Here is a 27,857-nt window from a genome sequence, read left to right as displayed (position 1 = left end):
TTTATTTTCAGAGGATCGGTGGGAGAGGGTTTCGGGCCCAGGAAGTACCCATTAACTTTTGGAGCAAATACAATTAAGGGGGGGATCTAGGAATATTTCTTGAACATTGGGAAATGGGGTGTTAGCCTTGGCAGAGGTATACTCTATCAAATGTCAGCATTTCCAATTGTTATAACAAAGAAGATGAAACTTATCGCTCTGTGATCTATATCAACCATCTATTTGGGAGGTTGTGCAGCTTCTTAGCTCTCTAAGTCACACTGTGTGTGATATATAGCAGCATTACTCACAATCCAGAAAACATAAATTTTAATACAAAGGTTTGCTGAAGGCAGAGGCAGCTTAACATATAAACCCTTCAAGGAACCAATAAATTCTACTGAAACAAATTTGGTGGTGAAGTAGACCCTATATATAATGCATTATATGGTACACACGGCGAAATACACATTAAGATTGACTCATACATATAGTACCATAATACCAATCGGCTCATCAATAATTCCACAGTCCCTTCTTGCCCAACATGGGGGCATGACATGGAGACCTGACTCATTCACAGCCAGAGTGGAGCACCGCACAGAGCCCCAAGCAAAGCTCCAGCCTCAGCTGCAGGTCTGCTTCCTCCATGGCCTCGGGGCATTAAAGTATTCATGGCCTCAACTCACCAAACCAGTGGGATTTCACAGGGTTGTGGAAAAGGTCACTGGTGTTTTTACAGTACGTGTCCCCCTACAGTGGGGCTGCCGAGTGGAGCCAGGGTGGGAAACGACACATAGGGGGCTTTTAATATGTGGGTATGTGGGGTGCAGGGGAGGGGCTGGACAACCTAATCAAGTGGAAACAAGATCGTAACTTCTGCTGTTCCAAACCCTCCCGCCCCAACACACACACACACAAATTCATGCCATGCACATTAGCAAAGCTGCAGCTCATTAAAGTCTGTAAACGCATAAGAGGCTGTCTATTTACGAGCCACTGTGTGTGTGTTAGTGTGAAAATGTGTGAGTGCGTACGACCCTATAACTTAAAGAGCAGGGACAGAGCTGAAGTGTCAGTTGATTGCAGGACCGTTGTGTTTTTACCAGTCACAAAAACTGAAACACATAAAAGTGTGTTATTGTGTGTGTCCTTGCTTCTGTTGAGCTTGTGTTCACTCATCTGTGTACATGGAGTCTATGGACAACCTTATAGGCCTTTTTCTCACACACACACACACACACACACACACACAACGTTCTGTGTAGTCTATTGCACGTGTTAATAGGACTAACAGTGACTAAGTCAGATGGTGGTCTGACTAAAACGAGTCTATTTTGCTGCTCAGGAATAGCACTGAACCACAAATGACCACTCTCTCTCAACGTCAAAATACACAATCCAATATCCCACTTGTTTGCAGACGTGAAGGAGGTCAGACATGGCGACTGCAGCCCCTTGCAGCGGGCAGGACTTAAGTGTCTGGTCATTATTCATCACATCAAGAAACAGATGAGCCATTGAAGATGAGTCGCCCAAGCTTAAGGCGCAACTGGCCCTTCACCATCCCTGGTTAAACCCTCGGGAGAGGACGTGAATCAGGAATCACATTGACATAACGGTGCAGTGTTTATTTGTCACACCAATGACAATTAATGAACAAAGACGTACATATAACATCTGTACAATGGGGTCCAGAGTATTTCTGGAGTTTTCCTTTAACATGTAAAGAATACAGCAGGACTCAAACGCATTTTCAACCACAAGAAAACCTTCGGAGCGCTCAGGCGAGGGGCTGGCGCAGCATGCAGGGGCTCAGAGATCACACATCAACACCCGTTTTCATCCGGAGATATTTAAATTCTTTTGTTTATTAGTTTCGCTCATGTTGAATCATCCAGATAATCTCTTATGGCTTCATTTGGACACTGTCCAGAGTTCTTACCAGGGGGCTGACAGGAGAAACTCAGGAGAATATCATGAGCCTCTGACTCACTGAAAGCTGTTCTATAGAGCTCTATATCATCCAGCTCCTGCCTGCAGCAGAGGTCTACTACAGCCCAGATCTACTTATTAAGGTTTGCCTTTGTGTCTTTTATGCCCTCTGTCTGTATATATGTCTTCCTTTATTTTTTGATCTCCTCTGTGAGGGAATTTGTGATGTCTCTAGTGGAAAGATAAAATATTTAAACAAGGTACTTAATGGAAAACCAATTCTCTTCAATCCGTCAGTATAGCTGAATACATCAGAGATTGTCTTCCTGCCTTTGGAGGAGTAGTTATTTGCAGAGAATTGTACAGCATGTAAAGACAACGTCCACAGGCGTAAAAATGACTCAAGCTTGAAAATGCTTGAGTCATTTGTCAATAAATTATGATTGAAAACAAATTTAAAGAGTCAAGCAATTATGAATGTCTTTTTAAAATATTCTGTACATGTAGATTAAAATGTGTCTTTATTACTTTAAGGCTTTTTGGATATGTGTGATTTAATGGGTGGTGGCACACACACCATGGTTCTCGTATGTTAGCCCGGCGTGTAGTGACAAGTACGCTGCAGTGAAAAGGCGACAGCCCAGCAGGACACAAGGAAAGGGGGCATCAGTTCAACAGATAGCGTTTCTGCTTTAAGAAAAAATAGGTTTTGCGTGTTCTTCCATAACGTTTCACAAAGGGGTAATATTAGCTGTGTTAGAATCATCTGAATATATACTGAATAAATAAAGTATAAATGATATAAACTGATCTCTAGAGTGTTGAATAAATGAGTCACTGATGATTAATGATGCATTCAGAGTTAATGAGATGCAAAATTCACCCACAGCATGAACGCATACAAAGCTAATGGAAAGATTGTGACAGATGAGCTTTAAAATCAATGTGTCTAAAATATCACACACATACACACACACACACACACGCATGCACGCACGCACACACACACACACACACACACACACACACACACACACACACACACACACACACACACATAGCGCGCAGCAACAACACAAGCAAATGGCCCTAACCCTTTTATATAAATATATATATCATAAGACCATGTTTCAGTCACAGTTCTCCGCATTGCAACAGAAACACAGCAATTCACTCAACAGGCTGGACTGACTCGTGCAGCCATCCCATATATTTTCTACACACCTGCCTATTTTGTTGTCTGTGGCAATAGGGCTTACTCCAGCATGCATTGTCGCAGTGCTAGGGACAGGAAGCTGGTGCGTCACCAGAGGTCAAACTAATTTCGATTTTTTTGTTTAACTAACCTTCATGTATTCAGAGTGAGCCAAAGCAACTGGATACAATGTACATGTTCTGGTTGCCTCCTACAGCCAAAACAAATGAAGATTGCGTAAACTGCAAAATCCAAAGGAGTTTGATTACAGTGTGTGCGTGTGAACACGAGGAGCCACACACTGAACACACACGGACTAACTGGGTCATGTGGGAACCCAGGTGCCGATGAAATTTACAACATTTGATGATTTTTATATATATGAGTGCGTGTGTGTGTTTGTGTGTGTAATCAGATCAAAAGAAGATCAGAAAAAACAGATATATCCCAAAATAAGAGATTGTTATTTTACAATTAAAGCTTATATTGATAAGAATATTATTTCCAATGATGTCAGTGATCTCATGAGGATGTCATAGTGCAGAATGAAAAAACTCCATCATGTATGGTTCCAATGAAAGATGTTCAAGGTACATACAGATACATCTATATTCTCTGGGTCTATAGACATTACCTTAATTTATGCATATCAAAAAGTATTTGTGATCATATGGTAGGAATTGTGTTAAGATTTTACTTTTAAGTTAAAAGCTGACATCATATAGTTTAGTAATGTATTTATGTAAACAGTAACAGAAACAACAATCTACAGCTTATTTGGAAGAACCAATTATTCATTATCATATGGTATTAATTATGTATTACTATTAACACAGTCTACATATACAAAGTTTGTCAGACTAAAACTAAATGAAATATATACAGCCCATGTGCAGGGCATGCATGGCCTCTTTGGTGGTTTTCATTAGGTGGTGTATTAACTCATTTCGCCTGGAAAGAAAAAAGGTTGTAGCAAGAAGAAAGACTGTGTGTGTGTGTCTGTTTGTGTGTGTGTTTTTTTACAGTACTATAATTTCAGTGGACAGAAAGCATGGACACCCTCACTTTCCTCTCTATAGACACATGACTGACAGTGCGAGGGGATTTCTTTAAGAAGTGTAATTGTGATTATGAAACTGAAATTCTCGGGACAATGATTCAAGATGTCGCTCAATATTATTCAACTTGGTAAAATGTACAAAGTAATAACTAGCATGTGAAGATGTTGAGTAATATTTATGTAGTGATGATGGCAGTTTATCAATGATTAAAATTGATCTGTGAAGGAAAGGAAATCAAAAAAAAAAAATGGTCCTCTGTATTAATGTTATTTATATGAAAGGGGCAGGCAATATAAGATGTTTCTTCTTCCTGCTCTTTTTTGTTCAAGAAATTTATTTTTTGTCAATGGGTGAGTAGATTATTGTCATTTACCTGCTATTGTCTGCCTCATAAATTCAAGAGGGGATTTCAACATCGAAACTCAAACATCGAGCTCTATAAGTGTGTGATGTGTGGTCCTTTGGTACAGGTGAACATGGTTAAATACACAGGGTGTAGTGACCACCAGCTGGTCTCGGATGGAAACTGTGGAGATACACAGCAAAGGTTGTGGGTCTGACCTCTACTGGGATCAATCTTTATCCTGCAGTTTCCCTTCCACTTCTCCTCCTTTTCAGGCCTCTATGGTATGGAGCGCACAGGGTTTTAAGGGAATAGTTTTATCATAGAAATGTGCAGCTACTCGTAACGATGTCCTTGTACCAGAGGTGCGAAACCGCCACAAGCAAAGATAACAGCGCATTAATAGGCCGGTGCAAACAGAGGATGTTGAATCAGCTTGGGACGGGGTAAATGTCCAGTTGCTCTGGTCCAAGGACGACCTCTTGCCTACGTGTGCAGGTCCATGCCCTTACATGATCTAATTAAAACCAAAGATTCCCCAATCGTGCTGCAAAGACCTGCTGAGGACATTTTCTTTGCACTGTGGCCGTGTTGCATCATTCTGATATTCTGTTTAATGTGTCTTTCTGTGATCATGCTGCACGGTGACAGCTCTGGATGGCTTCATTAATAAATGTTGGATAAAAGATGTTAAAAGAACACTTTCATCCATTTCATCCATTCATCCTGGAGGACTGGTGTGACAGGTTGGAAATCCTGCTCTATACCAAGCGAGCACTGAATGTGACCACCGTGAAACACCATGATGTTCAAGAGCTAAGGGTGAAAGGGGAGATGATGTCAGCTACACTGACGACAAATTTACACAAGGAACATCTGTTTAGGGGGCTGAGACTTCTCACACAAGCACATTAACGAAGAACACAAAAGCCACAACACAAAAGCAAAAGTGACCCCACCACTGCAAAAGCCTCAATTTAACTGCAAAATCAACACAACTGAAACACAATCACAACACAGGTGAGCCACAATGGATGTTGACAATGAAAGGACCAAGTGACTCACTGCAGTAGAGTGAACTATCGTTTGTGAAAGCCTGGTCAAGCCAACCACCACTTAAAATGAGACGCATGTCTCAAGAACCGACCATCTCCTCAGCTTCTCAGTTAGGATGTCAATTGTTCAGGGCCCAAGGAAGTGCAGTGTGATTTGGACATTTGATTCGTTTGAAGGTCGATCAGCACTCTGTGGCAGCATTGGCAGAGACATAAGTGACATTGCAATGACAACCGATCCTCCAGTCGGGGGTTCTTTGTTCTGAGTTAAGCTTCACTACAGCAATGAACAGCTCCTTTGTGCAACAGCCGTGGTTCAGCTCCAGGGTTCTGTGAACAGATTTAGCGCAAACACTGCACTGGTGGTTATGATCGGTTATATGTTCACTTCCACTGTTAAATGACACAAATAGTAATTATTACATTAAAATTCCATCTCTTTCAGGACAGGTCGCAAGAACTCCTTGTTTTGAAATAGTATTTTTGAACGGACTACCATCCTATCAACTAAAAATGGCTTCTCATTTTCACACAATTGTTAAGTGACAGCTGCCTTCTTCTGTTTAGTCTGCAATCAAGGAACAAACCTTAATTTCCCTGAAGAAGGATATGAGGAGAGGTGGTGTCTTCTGGGGGCACACAGAGCCAGAGAACTCCCAAAACTAATTAGCACCAAACTGCAGAGAGCAGAAAGACAACTCCTCTTTTATGGCAGAATTTTGCAGGTGTTTACAGGAATGAGAAGATTTTACTTCATACTGAGCTTTCTGCAGAGTTTTTTTTCTCCATCTTCTTAATCTGGAACATGTGAAATCTCTGAATAACATGTCAGAATATATTCCATGCATGATGGCAGCACTGCGAGGCCATTGTTATAAGTGTTAGAGCCGAATACACCATGCAGTTCTTCTCTTTGACATTAGGAAGCACGTATGACAGGATTTAGGGATTAGAGTCACCGTTCAGATGCTTGCAAATTAAATTGAAAAAGCGAAAGAAAAGGCAGTTTAAAGCCGCACACAGACGCTCATTTGAATATCATAAATATTTCAAGCTCCTGAAAAGACAAATCAAATTAATCGTTGTCATCAGATGTCAAAGCGTCCCTGATTGTGAACATGAGGCTCATACAAATGGTATCTGCTCAGTGTTGAAATATTATCACTGGTCACAAAAAAAGAAAGATGAGAAATTATATCTTGTGTTTGCAAAATAAAGATACAGAAAAATGTATTAGATACATTTGTTTTAACTATGTACTTTTCTCAACGATTGTTGGATTGTAGTTACAGATTCTTGAAATATTTATATACCCTGCATGACATCTGACGTGCCAAAAATTCACAGTCCAGCGCCAGTAATTTGTTAGATTGATTAACAGTTTCAGTACAACAACAGATGGATCCGTGACTTCAATTCTGATCATCTCTGCCTTTGTTGTGAATGCCAGTCAAACAGCCCGTGGCTCCTAGTTATCAGTAGCACGAGACGGATGGTGTGAATTGGCTGTGGCTTATGATGCTGTTGTGCTGGAGGGAAAACTGGGAATCAGAAGGATTCATGTTGGCGTTTGAAGTGAGTCACCTGACAGCTACGTCCATCAGTCCGCTCTTCATCTGGCTACAGATCAAAGTCCTAATCCCAATCTCCCAAATATGTTCTCGCCAGCCTTTTTTCTTGGATTATCTTACGTTCTCTTGCAAAGTTTTTCGTTATACTTTTTCATTTTATTTTTCTTCATTCAGCCGGTGTGTTGACTGAGACAGGAACACTGGTTCACCTGTGGTAATATGGCAGTAGGGACACAGAGTCTAAAACAGGTGACCAGAAGTTCTCATACTAAAGGGCACAACAATTTAAAAAACGCATTGGCCGAGGGTCACTTCACAGGACCAGCTGTTCAGCATACTTTATAATTTCTGTGATCATGGCAAGTATCACAATTATCTGATAACACGGCCCAAATGTTATAATTTCAAGCTGGTGAAAGAATAATTGTAGGATTTAAGATAACAGGGTTGAGGACTGACAATGCTGCAAAAACACTGGATAATATATCAGTCAGTGAGTCTGACAAATATAAGAAACTTCAGGCTGGCACTACAATATAACTTTACCTAAAATAATAATAATAAAAGACATGATTGTTCATTTGTTTGTGCAGAATTACAAGGGAAAAGGGATTTAATTGTCAAGTTGAGTATGGTTACAGGAAGCTGCAGCTGTGTCTTACTAAAAAAAAAAAAACTTTACCGTGTTTGCTTGACACAAAGTGACACATTTACAGTGTTAACACCTTTCCAGATAGAAAGTGGTTTGTGGCATGCTGCCTCCTGGAATCAGAGCTAAACAAGCAGAGTTTTCTGTTTTTTGGTTTAAACATTGTCCACAACTACACAAAATCCATCTGTTCAAACACACCTGACAATGTGTCATGTAAACTCATGTCATAGCATTCAGGGTTTTTTGTTTCCGGACAAACAAATGTCAGTGCAGCTTCCATCTGCATCTGGCTTAGTCGCTTTAGACAGATCCGAATCAGCTTTTCTTCCATTGTGCATTCTGTGCCTGGCTGGATGCATTGTTTGTAATGGACGTGCGACTGTTCATTACAGCGTTCAACAGGAACTTGAGAGTGTAGTGGTGTGAAAACCCCTCCTTTCATGGTGCAGGCCATTGACAAGAATTGGTGGCAGAGCACAGCAGTGCCGCTGTTGCGTACTGCTTAAGTTTAAATCGCAATTAACAAAACTTGCAAATGGGGAAATGAGAATTCAGAGCTGCCCAAAAGCTCTTTCAGTCTTTCACTCAGTCGTGTCTGATCTGGATTACGCTCAGTATGATAGAAAATCTATAGCAACTGATATAAGAATTTCAACTGAATACAGTCATTTTCACTGAAATAAATAAAAACATGCAATTATCCATAGTGTCATACCATCCTACCTCTCAGGAACACGAGTCATTTGTAGCAGTTTGCTGCTTGAATGGAAGCTGTGATGGAAATCTAAATTAAAGGGTCGTCGGGAGATGGCATGCACCCCCGGCACCCACCAAAGCTGAAAGAGCTGATGATTTGGTACTGTCACAGTTACCTGAGCTCAAAATATTTCCCGCAGCGAAAAGATACATTAAAAGGAAGATAATTTCATTTTATATCATTTAAAATGTTTCCTCTGTATACAAAGACTTATATAAACACTATAAATAAAAATTTTGAATGAGCATCATAAAAACATGTCATTTTGTAATCCACTGCCAGTGATAACAAGGTCGATGGCTCGGCCTTCCTATCCACAACAGGTAAACTGAACGATGAGTGTGCGGTATTTTTTTTATCAGTTAAAAAGTTCAGGGTTGACAGCAGGCTGTCTTTTCAATGGAAATATAGAAAGACAAAAAAAGGCAACATTTCACTAATTAACATAATTGTAAAGTTTAATTTAAAAATTGGAAAGAAAAATCTAGATTTGTTGTGGAAACCAAATAATTATAGAGGGACAGACAGACATAACTACTCCCCCTTGCAGTATACGCCAACAGTAACTAAAAGACAGACTGACAATTCAGTAGAGGAATGACTCGGAGGTTTAGATATACATGTAGCTGCAGGCTGCCACATCACTCAGCTCCCTGGTAAATGGTGCTGGACGTCAGGATGTAGTAAATGCACATATTTCTTCCCTGTTCTAGAGTTGTATCAGTTTTATGCACAGTGATGTCAAGTTGGCAAACATTGCATTACACTAAAGAGTGAAATACTATAGTATCTATCCAACAAGCTGCCAACAGGGACACTCCAGACAGCTATTGAGTCCACTGAGCCGTCTGATGCAAAGTGCTCCCTGCTCCTTCATCTAGTGAACGATCAGCTGTCACAGCAGGAATGAACTCCTGCTGCCAGCTCTGCCTCTTCACTTCAACTCAGCAGATGATATTTCAGGTGGGAGTGTGAGGATAATAACTGAGCAACTAAAACTTCAACAGGTCTTGACCCATGTGAGAAGAGTTGGGACACGGGTATAACACCAGAGTTAAAAATAACTATAATCACTGTGAATAGACAGCAAACAAATCTACTGAAGGAATGAACTGAGGGCAGTGCAGATTTACAGGAATCTGCACAAAGTGTTTGAGGGTCAAAGCAGAGCTCTGGGTATTATTGTACGAAGATTGTACAAAGAATAAGCATTCAAATAATAAAGGCGGACGATCACAGATGGAGTAAAAGCAAACCTTTTGAACTCCAAACATGTTTGGCACAGTCGAGGGTCCTCCATACTTTGTGCTCCAGTGTCGTGATGCTTAATTGTATTCAATGCATTATTCAAGATTTCATGGAAGCAAGCCTTGCAACACACATTGCAAGTAGTATTAACAATAAGGCCACTCACAAAATGACACGCAATAGCTACGTCCTGCAACTGAACCCATCCACTGCGCACTCGCCACTGACACAACACACACACAGTCCACACACAACTCTCCACCTGTCATAGTGGGATACAATTATTTTTTTTTAAGTTAAGAAGAACAAAGCAGAAAAATAAGGCCCTGCTTTTCAGATCGCAGGTGAATATGGTTGGTTGCAAACCATTTGCAACAGCGCCGACCAAGGATGGAGGCCTTACCCGAACAACAAGGGATTCAATGGCAACATCACTAAGCCAACTCGCTAAGCACATCGCAGGTGTCACTATTGTAATCTGGGTTTTATATTCTTACATAGTTCTATTCCATTCTATTATTTTTCTTTTCTGTCTACCTGATCTTAGGCTGCTGTGATACCTGAATCCCCCCCCTCCAACTCCCTTGGGTTTTTTAATAAATTATTATCTTATCCTCACAAAAGAGTAAAAATAAAAGGTATCTATATTCGTATCTTTGAATAAATGCTCCAGTAAGTGTCTTGTATTCGTTAGAGTAAAACATGTTGGCATGTGTTTAAAACATAATGACAAGCTTACATTTATGATGCCTACCCTCTGGACTCTCAGACATTCTCAGAGAGTCCTCCAGATGTTCATCTTATTTGCTCTCTACCTTTTGGGGATGACCTTTGACCTAGGGAATTATCTCTGACCAGCTAATAGGTGGGTGCAGAAGGAAGGTTCTTGACCAATGTGTTTTCATCTTCAGGTACAAAAACATGTCCTTATTTAGTCAGAAATCCCATGTGGGATGTGTTTTACCTGAAGTCATGGGCGGAACCAACCTCCCTATATAAATGTGCTTTCGACCCCTGCAAGTCAGATTTCACTTTTGGCTTGTGTATCTCCGGGTATCTAGATGCCCGTCCCAACCTGTAATTTCTTGTAATAAACTTTAATATACTGAAAGTACTGGGTCCTTCCTTCATCATCAACAGCTTCTACAACATCATCGACCTCTCGGCTGCATAGAATATACCATATAAGCTTTTAAAATTGAAAGCAACAAAAGGTTTAGCTGTGGAGGCTTCCAGGGGCTCTTACTGAGATAATGGCCGCCAACGTCTCTATAGCCCCGGTGCTCAGTGTGATGTAGGGCAGGAGGTTCTCGGCAAAGCCCGCTTCCCGAAGGATCCCGTTGGTGTAGTACCAGATCTGTGAGGAAATAAACCACATGTCACTTTCATTGGTCTTCATAGGTTTTACACATAAATCAGCATGTCCAACATACACGCTTACAGAAATGTATACATTTAACCAGGGTAATGTTATTAGCTTCAGTTCAATTGAAACCTGACAACCATGCATTGCCTGTGTTAAGATTCTTAGCAACCTTGACCCCTGATAAAGTTAGGAAACTCCCTGGCTCACTGTTTTCTCTGCCTTCTCTCCTCTAACCTATGGTCTGCATTATTCTCTCCAGCTGTCCCTGTGGTAGATTAAGAGGAATGATATCTATATGTGCAATTGTCAGAAATGATAAGTAAATGAGGCACTGGGCTGTGACACTGGTTGCAGGGATGTTTCTCAGGTGTCAGGTAAACATCAGCTTCAGTGCAGCACAGAAAGCTTCTGAAACATCAGAGTGTCACTCTTTGTGATGTTTAATGGAATCATTTGACTGTTCTGATGGTGATGGTGGGGGGGGGGGGGTGAAGAGTATACGACCTTCAGAGGGAACTAAATGACATCCCTGTCTTCTCTGAATGAAAATATATGCAAATGAAGCCTCGTTCATATCTGTGATTATTTAAATGAGCTTTGTGAATTCTGGGTGTCATTTGAGAAGTCCATCAACCTATCAAATGTGAAAATATGAAAACTCAATCATGAAAAATTAAGTGATGTTTTTATTATTTATCATATTCCTCGTGAATATGAATTTTGGGAGCAAGCGATCACAGGCATTTGCAGTCTTTGTATGCAACCTGCTATGTTGTTCAACTAAAAAGTGTGTTTTTGCCACTTTAGTTCAGTTTACTTGATAATGTCCATAGTGAATCCTTGGGGTGTGAAGGTGGTGGTGCTGAGGGCGTGACCCCACATTATTACTCTTTACCACCAAAAAAAGGTTTCTGAACGCGGATAAACCTGTTGAAGAGGATTCCTTACTCATTGCTTGTGGAGGAGTTTACCTTTCTGTTTTAGTTTTCATTAAAAAAAAAGCAGATGAAATGGACTGATGCAGAATATAACCTTTCTCTTACTATCAGAGAGCACGTATGTTGGGTCACACCTGTGCGTGCACAGACCTAAAGGGCCACTGTTTGTAATATGTTGCCACCCCTGGTCCACCGACGAACAGGGATGTGATGGTATTGAATTGTTTGTCACTGGCAGGACTGTGATAAGACAGCACACCCCAGCGGCACAGCATTAACTGCCAGCCCAGATGATCATTTCAAGATTTAGAAATGATTATGCTTTTACCAAAAATTTCGAAAGATATTAAAATGGAACCGAAATACTCATTTTTTTGTGCAGCTTTACCAGGGTAATAGGGTCATGTTTCATGTCGGCTACAGGGAAAACCCAGCCATGTCTCAATAAAAGACAAATTTAACAGATTTTAATCTTATAATCGGCACAATGCACTCACTAGATGATTTAAAAGTAAGAGCACACATTTGACCACACACTGTGGCGATTCCGGAGTCTTGAAATCTCACAGAAACCAGAGTGATTATTTTTCTTAATTTTGTTTTATGGTGATTGGCAAAGATCTTTTAGGTGCATTAACGCCACCTTCTGAACTGAGTGTGATTTTTCTTTGTTCAATCACGCAAGCTTTCCTAACATGGAGGACCAACGTCTTTGTTCTGTTTTGCTGTAAGCAAAGAAAAATATATATAATTATATTTGACAAAGGCAGAATTGGCTTACACAATTTACAGTGCGAGATGGGAGTTGGAAATATATTGTTGTTACAAGAACGCAAGATCTTATTTGAGACACTTCCCAGTCAGCTCGCTCTCCTTTGCTATTGCAGGTTGCTGTTGTAAATATCAAACATGTTTGATCGAGCATGTTTGATATTTATGATTTGAGACCAGGGAGGCTTCAACTCAATCAGTAGCATTAAGACTTGTTTGTAATCTCATGAGCTGCCGTCAGACATGCAGAGAAGTCCTGAGATCTTCAAAAGGGGATCTTCCCCTGCCAGAACCTTTCCTGTTTACCAGAACCTTTCATGTTTGAACTACCAATTGTGTTGAAAAAGGAACTTTAATTAATTCATTGAGTTTTTCATTAAAAGAGACTAGACGATGAGTTTCATGCAGATTCCTGTCAGATGGCAAGAAGAAGAGATTTACAATGAGAAATCTGAGAAAAGAGAGCTGGGAGCTGCAGCTTACAGTGTTGAGGCCACAGAGCTGATAGCAGGCCATGGTGATGATGATGGTGATGAGCTGCCAGCGAACAGTTGGGGTCTTCAGCATCTGTAACACAGAGACGGTGTGCAGGGTGCCCTGAGCCTCCGCTCGCACCTCGTCAAGCTCCTTGGACACATCCTTCTTCCCCAAAAACCTCTGGAAGGCTGACACACACGCACGCACACACACACACACACACACACACACACACACACACGCACACGCACACGCACACACACAAACAGACACAAACACACAGACAAGGTTAAAACATCCACATATTTAAAAAACATATACGACCTCAATAAATAAATTTAAAAAATCTCAAAAACCTTAACACTCACTGAGAATAATAACAAAAATATTAGAGATGGATTGATATAAATGAAATGTGAATAATCTAATTTGTATGCAAACTGGAGGGGCTAAGGTTTTCAACAAATCTGGGATCCTTCGGTGCACACACAGTGCTTTTCAATGAGAACAATGACTGTTAATATAAGTGCTACAATCTAGCCCACTCATGTTTTCACTCTAAATGTTTCCGCCGGTGAAAACGTCATTCATCAGCACATTATTACATTTTATTGCAGAGTAGACAAATGTTTTAATTATATCGTAGTCCCTGCAGATTGATACAGACAAACACTGGACCTTTGTTTTCAGGACAAATACATTTCAGGAATCTGTATTTTCTGTTCTTATGCAGTTTGGGATCAACATGATTTGTTGTACCAGAAAACCTCAGCTAAAATGGTATATCTGCTCCACTGCAACAAGTTATTGCAGTTGTTTTAATATCTCGTAACAAATGTAGAACAATAGCCACAAGTATTTGACTAGTATATTCTTCTATAATCTAAATGTGGCGACGCCGGCGAGCTAGTTCTGGCAGGCAACTCGAGCTGCGCTGCGCCAATCATGTGACATACAACATGTGACATACCTCACTCTCCACAGCCATCTATAATGCACACCCACCTTATCAAATGGTCTATTTAACCAGACAGACATTTCCCATCAACCCCTCTGGCTCGCAATGCTGCTGCAGTAGTGCCACCAATTGCTTCAGCCCCTCCGCCACCCCAGCACCCATCTTTAGAAGTATTTGCTGATCACTCCCATCATTCCTGTGTAATCATATGGGGGAGTGATTAAGTTGGAGCCTAGACGCCAAACAATAAATCTGCTGTAATTCTGCAATACATTTTTCGAACGTGAGTTTCCTGACTGAAATGCACATAGCTTAGATGTTGTGTGAACAGGTAAAACAGCTTTCCTGCTGTCGTCTGCGGCCTGGCCTGTTAAACGCTGTTTGAACATGGACTTGATAGTGCTGGAGGAAATATGTTGGTGCAAAGACACTTCGCCTCTCACTTTCATCTTGTCTCCTGTAAAGGTTGAATCCCTGGTCTTATGGGAAGTCGAGTGTGGGTACAGGTTGAGGACATGACCGAGAAAAGCACACGTGAGCACACAGAGGGGACAGTGGAAGCAGGTCGTCGTGTTGTGGGAGTTGTGTGGCGGACAGAGCCTAAGCGCTGTGGCACAGGAAACCCTGCCCAACTAAATGCTTTGTGAATAACTGATGTTATTGATTGTCTGTGATGAATTTGCCAACCTTTAAGATATTGATGTTTTGTTCGAACTGACATAAATTATGTACTTGGCCACTTTCTTGACTGTCACTTGTTGTAATATGCCCTGATGAAGACCGAGTTGAAAGACGCAGACGCTTAATCCATTTTTTTGGATTCTTTCGGCAATGCAGTTTGCTTTGGTTTTAGTCAAACCATTCTCCTCTTTTTAGATTTGCGAAAAAACTAAATCCTGGACCAGAGAAGGTCGCGTGATGCAATATTTGGCCTGTGGAATGTGTGTGTGTGTGGGGGTTTAGTGTGTGGGTACAAACACAGCTGTTCAAACTACAATAAAATAGACAGGTTTTTAATGTTTTAAATACGTGAGATAGATGCAATTCTACTAAAAATACAAATGTATTGATGCAACAGATGTTTTACCCACAGTCTCAAATGTAATTCTGGTATTAGGAAGCAAATAACTGTGTAGCATGCAGGCAGTGCCTTTAGATTTAGGCTTTGAAAATAAAAATAATTTAAAAGGAGTCTCTGGCTGCTAACAGCAATGTTCTCAGGAAACTTGTGACTTGCACAACTTTTGATACCTTGTAATATTTTATGTGAAGAACCTTGAAATGGATGCATTGGATTAAGCTGGCATTGAGACAAGATGCACCTTGAGACAGTCTAACAATCTTGACATGACTTAGTGACCCAGACTGTTATCTGCTCCCTCCTGTAGACTTCTGTTGTACTTCAAGGCTTTTGATCTGACTGCAATAATCATGTATATGTCTTAATTAACTATTAACGACAATTGAGGCTTATCAAGATGTTCAAGACTGAAAGCCAATTAGAAATTCAGTCATCTGTCATCGGACATCTTTGCAAAAGATATTTCTTGAGCATCCTCAAAATGTAGCCTGTTTCTTCAGAATAGAATCTTGTGTTCTACACACAGATGAAAGCTTTTATCTTATGTTTAGCTGCTTCAGCAGAGTTCCACTTAAACAAGCACTCATTTATAAGCTTGTTAACTTATGGTTAATCCATCCTTTGATTATCTAATACAGCTTATCCTTTGAGGGTCACAGGAGGAGATGGAGCCAATCCCAGCCGTAGACATTGGTTCAGAGGTGGGGTAGACCACGGATAGGTCAACATACAGAGACAAATAACCATTCACACTCACATTGATACCTGTTAAGTCCCCAATCAACCTAACCCCCGATCTGAACATCGTTTAACTGTGGGAAGAAGTTGGAGTACCAAGAGAAAACAAACGTGAAAAAAACCTCCAAAAATCACAGGGAGAACAGTCAAACTCAAAACGGAGAGAGCCAGACCGATGTGAACCTTGTTGCTGAGGCGACAGATGCTGAGCACTGCGCCACCCATCTATGGATAATGTCAACAGTTAAAAGTAAGTAACCAACCGACGTGCATTCGCAAAATCAACTTAGTCCTCAACCTTTTCAAAACACATCTAGTAAAACATAAATCTCATGGATTGTTTCCAGAAAAAAAGTGTCAGTGTTCAATGCAAATGTTTCTTTCAGTCTATCGCTCAACATTCAGAGAGTACAGCCAAAGCAGGAGTCACTTTTTTTACATATATTATGCATTTTTGGTCAACGTATCAGAGTCGAGTATCAGACTTTATATGCAGTTTGGAGGTTACATAATTTCTGACTGGAAAATGGCATCAAGGCTGCGAAACCAGAACCACTCACTGTTGTCGAGAAGTAGACACAAGTGTTGTGTTTTCTTTCCCAAAAGCAATTTCAGGCCTGCACAAGCACTTTGTGCCAGTTTATGACACATTCAAGTCAGCAGCTGAGCCAAGATAAATACATTCTGCTGCCTACAGTTCATAAAACCCCAGGAATAAATACCCTCCATGAGGTCTTACTTCTAAGTTATTGTTACATTGATTAGTTTGTGTAAAAGTGCACTCCACTGCCTTCCCCTGCTGACAGAAAATATGGAACCTGCTTTAATCCAAAGTCATACTGTGGCTGTCAACGTAATTGGTGTGACATGATGTTAGTGTTTATGAGAGAATGGTTGAATGTGCGATGGTGCTGTTGGCCCCATGGAGGAAACCCATTTAACGTCTCCCTTAGTCCATCCATCACAGCACATCGAAAAAGCAGGGCAGCTTGCACCCTGAGAAGAATGGGAAAAAATCTGCAGCAGAAACGACCACATTACAACCACAAAAACATCACGGTCAACCGATACAGAGCCTCCAGTGGATGTTTGAGGTAAGCTGTGAGGTCACCGTTTCCCAAACACTTTACATGCACAGATGTTGGGTAAAAATCTCAGTTTCAGTGTGGACAGGGCCTGATTCTATAACATTACTGTGGGAATAAAAAGCTGATACCTAAAACTGGTGCTACCAGGTCAATATTTCAAGAAGTTTGGAAATGGCCTGCACTAGAGGGTTAATATAGAGAGACTTCTGCTTGGATTTATGAGAAGAGCAACACCAATCTGTCCTCGACTATGCCATTGTCTTACGACTTTGTAGCCGTTAAATGAAGGGCAGGACTGCTGCAGATATACGATGTGGCCACAGACTAGATGTGTTGCAAGAGAAAAAGCTTGTCCTGTCTGATAATGATGATGGTACACTAAGGGCCCCCCTCCCCCTTGATGCATGTGGACAACAAATTCCCCAACTAAAGTTTTGTAACACAAGCCAGCGACATGGATCTGCGGCGCTGCTCCGACCTGTGCCAGCAAAACTAGGGAGGAAGTGACAGGAAGTTCGGGCAACATGTCCTTCAACCACACACACTCGTCTCCAGGCGTCCTCTGCTCGTATAAGGCACCAGACGGGAACACGACTCTATCAACACAGTACAGCAGCAGTTGTTAAATAGAATCCGAGTTAAGCATAACCTTTAGAGATAATTGGGTGCGTTTACAAACCTGTTTTCCCTCCCACGATCATGATTTTAAAGTTGCTCGATTTATTGTGTTCCATACTTGCTCACTTTTTTTTTGTCGTCTGTTTTAAAAAGGGACTGTATTTCAAATATTTGTCATAATCCAAGTATCACACTTTTCTTAAATTTATTTAATGAGACAAACTCACATTGTTCTCCGGGTTGAGCCAGTATTACTGTTGATGTAAACACACAACCTCAATAAACTCTGTAAGAAAGATGTAACCATGGTGATTGATATTCACCTGCATTACATTAACTGAGTTTTACCAGACTCACTGAGTGCATCTCCTCCATATCATCTCCTTATGCTTTGAATAAAATCATGTCCTGAAGTTTATAAATGCATCTCTTCAGACAGGTATCTCCCCAGATGCTTCCATGGTAAAGCCCACATTTAAAGCTGGGACCCATTAATGGCTGCATCCTTCAGACGACTCAGTCTGGGATGCACGGCCCTTCTGAACTGAGATGTCTGGCCTACAGAGGATTTCCTCAGCTTGTCCTGTGCTTATTGTTTCAACGTTGGCTACATTAAGCTGCTGCACTTACTGTACCTCGACCGCCAGCATATGATTGAATGCTGGGGTAGGTTGGAGGACACACCTTTGGGAATGTAGGACACATTTCTCAGCCCCATTTGAAGGAGCCTGATTTTGGACACAGGTTATATCCTGAAGGAATTTCAGTCACACTTTAGAATTTACCACCCCACTTAAAGTCCTCTAAAGTAATCAGACCTCTCTGGGCTAAACTGATGAAAATAAGGTATCTGTTATTGACGTCTTTGACCCATTGGTCCCTCTAATTTCTACTTTGCTTCGGTGGTTTTATCTTCAATTTAACCCTCTTTATTTTCATGTTAATTTTATTTTAAATGGGTTTTATTTTCCATCTTGTGTTACATAAACTACCTTTTTTAATCCCTTCTATTTTCATGCGAAGCACTCTGCATGTCATTATTTCATTGTGAAGCACACGGAGCTGCATTTCCTGTAACTATAAAGCAATAGTAAGTAACCTTGTAAGATTAACACTTTACTATTAATGTATATTCATTAAAGTAAGGATTAATTATTCAATTTACCGCTCTATCAATCTAACAACCACCTCTAGATAGTTAGACCTATCAGATCACAATCCTGTCTCAATGCTTCCTGTATTTACACCTTGCATTAAAATGCATTGATGCCTATCCAGATACAGATCACATGTTAATATAGTACAAAGTTAATGAGATATCATTGTAAATGATTAAATGTTTGCAGATTTGAGAGCAAATAAAAAAAGATTATTTCTCTTATGTGCTCTGAGCAATCTGTTTTCTGATGTTTTTCATTTGGCACCAGATCTATTGTACATAGTGAGGATGTCTTGTCAGATTAAATGAAAACATGTTTCACGATGTATAAATCATTATTTCCTGCCCAGAAAAAGCTTTTAACTGGTCAGTACCCATCCAGAGCTCTTTCGTTTGTTTCTGACACATAAGCGCTTTCATGAGAATAACTTCTTTAATCGATTTCTGTTCCTCTGACTCAATAGGACACAGTTTTTGGACACTTTCCTGCTGTCATCTATATAGACATTCCCTTAAGTGCTTCAAAGCAATCCCCATAAAATCCAGTTGCTGTATGTTGTGCCAAAGTGGGCAAAATATTGTGCCAATCTGATTTAATAACAACTCTGCTCTATAAGAGACACCTGTGGTGCAAGAATAATGTGTTATTCATGATAAGTTATATATGTACCGGGTTGTGTTAAAAGGTTATTATCAAATTAATGAAACAGGTGAACAGATGTCACCAAGATGTCCTGATGTCACACTTGCACTACGAGTGGCAATTTCATTAAATAGATTAAATGCATGAAATTGGAGACATTGAACGTTTTCTCCCTCTGTTCACACAGGTTGATTCTTGACAGGCCTGTTTTACATTATATTACATCACATGTACATTGAATCGTGTGTTTTAATGCATTTACATACATTTACAAAAAAGGAGTGAGGTAAACCAAAGCATCAAGACTTTTTGTTAAAATTTTGAATTAAAGTCCTCGGCAATGAGACCTCACTCAATATTTGATCTCTGGACAAACAAGATATTTCCTTCTGGAAAGAACACAAACAACCAGTCCCCCAGAGTCCCCATTTATAATGTATGGTCATGAACTTCAAAGAGCTCCAAACGCTCCAGAGACAAAGCTGATCAAAGTCGAAGCTGACATGATAGTTTTCTACATGCTTCGTTAACACATAGACTTTGAGCTTTGCCGCTACCCCATGCTGTTTCCCCTTATGTCAGAGCATGTAAACAGTAGACAGGATCCCACTGTGGTTACACTAATAAAGCCTGCGTTCGCTGGGAGCTGAGTGTTAAAAGGAGTCACAAAAACAAGTTATGGCTCCCCAGTCCTTATTGGAGTCATACTGTGGTCAAATATGATCACACAGACATGAAACACATGCAGGCACATCCCTTACAAAAGAGCCTTCTTCAGTACCAAAGTAATCCCTGACCCTTGCGTGTTCATCCATTGGTACACTGCAAACAGGGAGCCGCTTTCGAAAGTGTAAACAAATATATACTAAAAGCAAAAAGAAAACAGTCTCATAAGTGGATACTGGTACCTGTAGTTTCCATTAGATTAACAAAAAAAGTTTAACCTACTCGATTATTAAGATAAAAGACAAATTTCCGAACAGGTTCTAACGAAAGTGGTCCCGGTCTGATAAGCCAAACCACGGTTTGGATCATTTGCAGTGTGAAAACTTTTTTGGGGGGGGCTGGTTCCGACTTTCAGACCGATTGCAGGAAGTTAAGACAGCATTAAACAACAGAAGAAGAAAAAGAAGCAGATGCGGCCCACAGGATTATTTGTGGTCAATATAATACAATATAATGTCTGAACAACAAGGCCGTTCATTATGCTGATATGGTAACACCATAATGATATTACATTGGAACGAAATTATCAAAGTGTACCGGTTCAGTCACCATTCAAACAGAGACAGTTAATACAATATCCAAATTTACAACAAGTCACCATCAGAGGCATCCCAAGTAGGGGCTGATAACAGAAGGTACGGACAGTCTGTCATACTGTCTTTAGTGTCAAAATTACAATGTAAAACCCAAACTAACTGGATCAAATGTAAACATCGTTAGAGACATGAACTTTGGTTCAGACCTCAAAACGCCCTGAAGTTGTTCAAGGTAATGAGACGAGAGACCCAACTTGATGCTCACAGCCGGGACATCAGGGTCAAGTTGCCCAGAACGATCCGTGTTCATGAGCCGACACCATCGATTAATAACTAAATAAATGTGACCGTCAATTTGCGACCCACACAAACTCCTGCAGACAGGAGACATGGGGTTTTAACTTCACTGTTGGAGATGAAGCGACTAATGATACCAAATGTTCATACCATTTCATCTCTATAGAAAAGAGACACTCTCTCCCTATATAATAATTTTTCCAGCTCCAGGACTGTGTGGATGTGATCGTTACTCTTAAAAAACAAGCACTGATGCATTTGAGACAAAGCCTCCTGTGGTAGCCTTTTCTGTATTCTGCAGATGTAGTGTGTAGCAGTGTGTAATACATTTCTCTGCTCCAGCCACATCCCTCCTCTCCAGCAGCAGGTAGCGAGGACTCTCGGGGAGGAAGGGCAGCACACACAGCTGCAGCAATGCCGGAAACGCCAGGAAGGAAAAGAGGTAGATCCATCTGGACTCCTGTAGACAAAACATTGACAGAGAGAAATAAATCAAAGCTTCAGACGTGAAGAGCTAGAGCATGCCGTATGGAGAAGTTGGACAGAAGTTATAAATAGAAGCATTTCAAAGGACTTTGCTGGGCCAAGGAGGCTTTATGTAAAAAAATAGACTAAACAGCCCTCCCCAAGAAACACGACACTTGATAGACATTCTGATATTCTAGCAAACCTTTGAAATTATTAAGCTTTTGGTAAAATCCTGTGGTATGGGGCCTCATTAGAGATTTTCGACCATGCAGGCTTCTGTACATAAATAAAGCCAATCATCAAACTTAAAGGGGTTCTCGAAAAATTGTGTAGCCCTCTTCTCAGGGGCCCCCTCTCAGCCTGTGGCCCCTGTAGCAGGACCTCTGGTTACATAACACTTCATGGAATAAGTGGCTGTAAATTCCCTTCTTAAGAATTTCTGCCAGCAGTGATGAATGTCATTAAAATGCAACATAATGTAATGCTGTGTTTGTAGAATATAGGTTACAGGCTTAGGGCAGCGCTATGAAAGTGAAAGCTTGATTTAATACTTATGGTGTTTTTCATGGATATATTTGCCTGAAGTAAGAAAAACGGAATTGTCTCTTTGAGCTAAATGTTGCTTGATGTTGCAAATGGGTTTTTGAGTTTATAAAGACAGAGTTAAATAGAAAATGACAGTATGGTGTCCTGTGAATAAGTCAAGCAATTTAAAACGAACCATCCAACTGAAATAGAAAGATTGAACTTTTTGTAGTTCTCAGTAGAGTGCATAACTCTGCCAGGCCCAACAGTCCCAAGACTTTAAAACAATCCTTGTCACTGAGGCCTAATTATGATTCCCAGCTAAACATTGGTGGTGTTTACAGGTTTCTTCCTCATTTGAAAAAAGCCTACAGTTGTATGAAATCAAGCGATACATATTGTATTTGGATCTGTCACACTTTATTCAGAGAAATTATCGAAAATTTCCAAAAGCTCTATCTCATAATGATGAAGGAGGTGAAAACAATGTCCTCCCTCCTGATCTGGGTTCTCTCCTAACCCAAACCCATCCTGCGAGCAATCCAACAAACACTGACGCAAAAAGGAAATCATAATCTTTGTTAGGTAACTTTCCTTTAATTATAATATTTTTATTGCAGGGTCTCACAGAGATTTCTTAAATGCCATCTCCCCCAAGTCTTCTGATTGACTTTGGTCAAGGTCATTCCTATTTTTACATGTGATCAAGTCAAAAACACGGCAGTTTTCCCATTCACTGAAATGATGAGTGAAGAAAGACATAATCAATAGATCTTCATATTTTGGAATGCAGGAAGCTTTTCTTTGTACATCCCAACTATATTCCCCAGTGAATATCTGCTGCGTGGAGGCAGACAAGACAAATAGCCAAACATGAGGGCAGCTGTAGGTATGCTGTTAGTCATCCAGGTTGCTTCAGTTCCGTTAGACAGTAATTTCTTCATAATACGCCCGAGGGACCAAATATATATCAAATCCTGAAGATTTATGGCCGCTGGCATTAAACATGGTGTTTTCAGTTGCCTGCTTTCCAAACCGAGCCTGCAACCGAGCTCAATCAAGATAACTTTGTATTTTTAAATATGATTCCTAGAAACTGTAGCTTAGCAGCTTTATACTCAAAATGTCTTGAATGAGTTAATTCACAGAAACTCGCGATCGCTGCAGCTCGCCAGCCGTCCGCGGCGCTTCCCGGCACTACGCTGCCGGTGCGAACAGCGTGGCCGCGGAAAGGAAGCGGACAGCGTTTGGTGCCGCTTCAAGGGGCTTCTACCTCCGATGCATCCCCGGGGTTAGAGGATGATGGTGTGACGTTAATGAATTGTTTTACATTGCATGTGTCATGTCTTGATAAATCAGTATCTTGTGGCGCCCTCTCACATTTTGCGCCCTAGGCAACCAACTATATCGCCTATGCCAGGAGCCGCCCCTGATCCTGTTGGAACTAAAGGAGGAAGGAATTACCTCTGGTATAACTCCAGGAAGAAAGTCAACTAATGCATTCGAGAATCATCAAAGAATAATTCTGATTTCAATCTAAGTCTCTTCATCTACTACTTATAGTAGATCTTCGCACCAGCCTATAATTGTTAGGAGACAGTTTTTGCTCAGGGTGCAGTGTGCAGGATTAGATGTGTACTAATGATAGAAGTGTTATTGTTTTTTCATTAGTGTATAATCACCTAAAACTAAGAGTCATTTGCATTGGGTCCTCTCCTGATGAGACAACCATGGTGCACCTTCATCTGAATACAAAAACCTAGGATGGACAAACCACACGTTGGGTTTAGAATGGGCCTTTTGGGTTAATAAGTAACTTCAGGTAGGGTCACTGTAGGTTGAGGTTAGGGGAGGGATACTCAGGGATACTCAGTGGGCTCAAATAAGCAAAGCCCACTGTTAGATGCCACTAAACCCTACACACTTTAGCCTTTAAAGGTTTGGGGGACCATTATTTATGAACTAATGCAGTGCCCATCAAGCTGGAGCGTGACCTCTGATGATGTTAGTACTGTGATTATCACTGGGTTGTGTTCTCTGTCCAAAAGAAAACATACCAACATGACAGGCTTATTATTACATTTAAGAGGAAAGAGACAAACACAGCCAGTACGGACAAAGGCCAAAGACAATGGTCTGACATCGCACAGTCATGACTAATAGTGAGCCTCACTCGCATTGAGTACACACTACAAGAAGATAAACATCATGTCAACGTATACCTCATTATGTATGAAGGTTTTCCCTTTAGAAAGATAGTGGGAATACAGTTCAGCTCTGTTTTAAAACGCCTACGCTTCCAGATTGCTCTTGCGCAAGTGGGACGGGCATAATTGTAGTTGTGCAGAGACTGGGGGAGGAGGTGTCCTTTGGAGGGAAAATGTCAGCTCTCAACTCATAACAAGTCTGTTGGGAATGCAGCTGCCTAACCTTTACTCTGAGATTTCATTTGTATCGTGAAAAACCTTTTAAATTATGCAATTAACTTTTCTGAAAATCTTTCAAACTTATTTAGCCTGGGCTGTGATTTTTTTTTAATTTAAAGGGATAGTTCACCCAGAAATGAAAAGTCACTCATTATTCACTCACCAGAGTCCACAACACACCTCAGGAGTTCCAGGGGTTAAGAGCGTTGCAGCAGAATCCAATACAATTGAACTGACACCCCACGAGCAGTACGGAGGCATGTTATGTTACTTCTTTTGTTTAATTACGTCTGAAGAAGGGGTCACTAGTTCCTTTAATTGTATTGGATTCTGCTGAAACACTGTTACCCCTGAGACTCCTCAAGTGAGTTGTGGAGTCAAACACTTCACCCGCCCCTCCATCAGCATAAAGGTGAGTAGATAATGAGAGAATTTTCATTTTTGGGTGAAGTATCCCTTGAAGTAAGTGTATACATTCTAATGTCATGGTCCACCAAATGCTTTCATCCAAAGTTCAAAGTACTGTTCGGTATGGGCTTTACTAACCCGCCATCAACCTGGCAAAGTTAATAGCATTAATGTTTTCTTTGACGAGGTGGGGTTAGCGCAAACAGCTGTAAACCCAACGTGTTACCAAGCAGCTATCTTTATCATAGACACACTTTAGCAAGTTCTTATCACACCAATGTTTGTGCATATGTTCATTTTTCCGGTAAGTTTGGTAATTATTTGAAGCGCTGCTCACAATTGGTCGACTGCATGTAGTGAATGGGTGGGAGTGGAGACTGGTTGTACACACAGTCTGTTGTATTTACGCTTCATGTTGTATTTTTCTGTCCACTTGAAATATGTAAGTCCAATATTCATTCCCCTTTTAACTCCATGTTTGTATGCACCAAAACCAAAGACAATATTTGGCTCTGCGGCTGCTGAATTTGCTATACTTAGATTTGTTTCTCTGACGCAGTTATACATTATGTGTATCACTACTTTTTCACTGAAACAGCTGAAACAATATTAATCAGAACAAGCTGGAAGGGCTCTGACATATGGATTTATTCTCACCGCTGTAATAAAGCTACACTTCATCTGACGGTTTACCGCCAACTCCTTCCATAAATAAATTTAAGATATTCAGATCCTTGACGGGCCTGTCTGGGATTTTCCCTGCAAAGAGAATTGCAAGGGGGCTCTGTTTAATTTCGTGCCGCCTCCGCACATAAACGGTTGATTATAGTAAAAGATTTGTGTAGCTCCTGTATTATAGTCCAACAACTTGAGGGAAAGGTAATGGCGCACACATAGAAACCGATTCCGCTGCTCACTTCTCTCTCTCTCTCATAGACTCAGCTGACATCTCTGACTCCCTACAGTTCAGCACTACGGCTCGGTACCACCTGAGGTGAGGATGGTAATGAGCTCAATCCTGCGGTAGGCCTCCCATGGCCGCGGTGTTCACAGCCCTCCTTGATTGGTAACAGTCCAGCTCTTCCCTATGATCCTTTGTGTAAACCCTGTGTGAGTTGTGTGAATGTAAGCGTACTGCACAACCCAGAGGTCTCACTAATACAGAGTTGTGGATTGTCCAATCTCAGCGGGAGATGAGACTGGGCGATTGCATTGGATGTCTGACCGGATGTTCCAACAGAAAGAATCTATTTCATACCCTGAGCACTGATTTCTGTGGTCTACACTTTATAGATGTTAGAGGAAATCATCCACACTACCTCTGTGAAATCTCTTGTAATATATAATACAATACACGGATATGTGTTTATCCAAACTTAACTGAAAGCTTTATCAAGACAGGTTAATAAGTAATTCATAAATAAGTAATAAACTAACCGTTACCCTAACCCTTCAGGGGAATAAGATCCTAAATTAATCCAATTATACAAGATAATATTTGTTTTAGATCAGTTTAGCTAGCAAGATCATTACCCAGGTGAGAAATGAACTTGTTTGTACTAATCTTTATTGAGTTTGGTTCAGGCGGAAACTGCTAATTGCATAATTATATTTTCCACAGTGGGCAATCGGGTTTAATTTGGTGCCACACACTTCATTATAGAGACGGTTGAATCAGGGTGAATTACAGAAAGAAACTGCTGCATTACCTGTTTTTTATGAAAGTTCTCTGTAAAGTAATGGGAAAATAAGAACACTTTGTATCAATACAGTGACAAGTGATGCAACTAAAACCAGTTAAAAGGGTTCCAAACACAGCATTTTACTAACTGCGTGTTTTCCACTTTGTTCCTAGTCATGTCCCATTAGTCGAGCCATTACGTGAGGGATGAAAAAGTATCATGTAAAATGCTCAAAGCTTGTTGGTAAAAACCTCACATCAGAACGGCCGCCTTTGGAATCTGGCAGGATCAGAAGAAAAGCCCATCATCCTTCTGCCAGGAGCTGTTTGTAATGAATGTCACCTTCTCTCTGAGCCCATTTTCCTCGTGCTTTGGCTGAAGAGCACTTTGACAGCTGGCTCCTGCCGATGTGTGTGCAGGTCCCATTCTTAAATTAAAGGAACATGCCTAAAAACTGTTTCGGGTGAAGTGGTAGAGTGGGATAGACCCTTTACAGGAAGGACCGACATGCAGTATTAACTTACTAAAAGAAAATTTGATGGCAGTTTTTCATATAGTTATTTGTTTCAAGAGAGTTTGAACTTACATGTTCAATCACAGCAATTGTACACAAAGTAAAAATGATATCAATGCATATTTTATTCAACTACTTTGTAGCTTTGTTTCTGGTGTGTGAGTGCACTGTACAGCATATAGTACTGTTAAATAGCAAAGAACTATGAGCGCGCACACACACACACATACACAAAGAGCCGTTTGTACATTACTTTAAAAGGCCGAAACCAAATCTGTCTTGACATTAAACTGTATTGATTTACATGATTTGATATGTGTCCCCAACAGGCTGAATGCATGGTACCTGCCTGCTTCAAAACATCCACCATCATCCCCGTTCCCAAGAAGCAGAGGATCACAGGCCTTAATGACTACAGACCAGCTGCCCTGACCTCTGTCGTAATGAAGACCTTTGAGCGCCTCGTGCTGACCCACCTCAAGGCCATCACCAACCACCTCCTCCGCCCACTGCAGTTTGCCTACAGAGCCAATAGGTCCGTAGACGACGCAGTCAACATGGGACTCCACTTCATTCTCCAGCACCTTGACTCCCACGGTACCTATGCCAGGATCCTGTGGGTGGACTTCAGCTCCGCATTCA

At 40.8% G+C, this 27,857-nt stretch overlaps 1 protein-coding gene across 9 annotated transcripts in view; it reads right to left on the bottom strand.

The window, feature by feature from the left end:
- slc2a9l2 (solute carrier family 2 member 9, like 2) overlaps nucleotides 1-27,857 on the bottom strand; it is a 110,270-nt gene that overhangs the window by 50,892 nt on the left and 31,521 nt on the right. For all 9 annotated transcript variants that reach the window (XM_053443191.1, XM_053443180.1, XM_053443157.1 and 6 more), the window contains 3 exons: nucleotides 21,520-21,652; nucleotides 13,355-13,536; nucleotides 11,043-11,153 (listed from right to left, as the gene is read on the bottom strand). In XM_053443191.1, coding sequence (XP_053299166.1) covers nucleotides 11,043-11,153; nucleotides 13,355-13,536; nucleotides 21,520-21,652 — 426 coding nt within the window. The remainder of the gene's footprint in view (nucleotides 1-11,042; nucleotides 11,154-13,354; nucleotides 13,537-21,519; nucleotides 21,653-27,857) is intronic.

This window comes from Pleuronectes platessa, chromosome 2 (genome assembly GCF_947347685.1).
Source record: "Pleuronectes platessa chromosome 2, fPlePla1.1, whole genome shotgun sequence".
Classification (NCBI taxonomy): domain Eukaryota; kingdom Metazoa; phylum Chordata; class Actinopteri; order Pleuronectiformes; family Pleuronectidae; genus Pleuronectes; species Pleuronectes platessa.
This window is presented reverse-complemented; position numbering and strand designations above follow the sequence as displayed.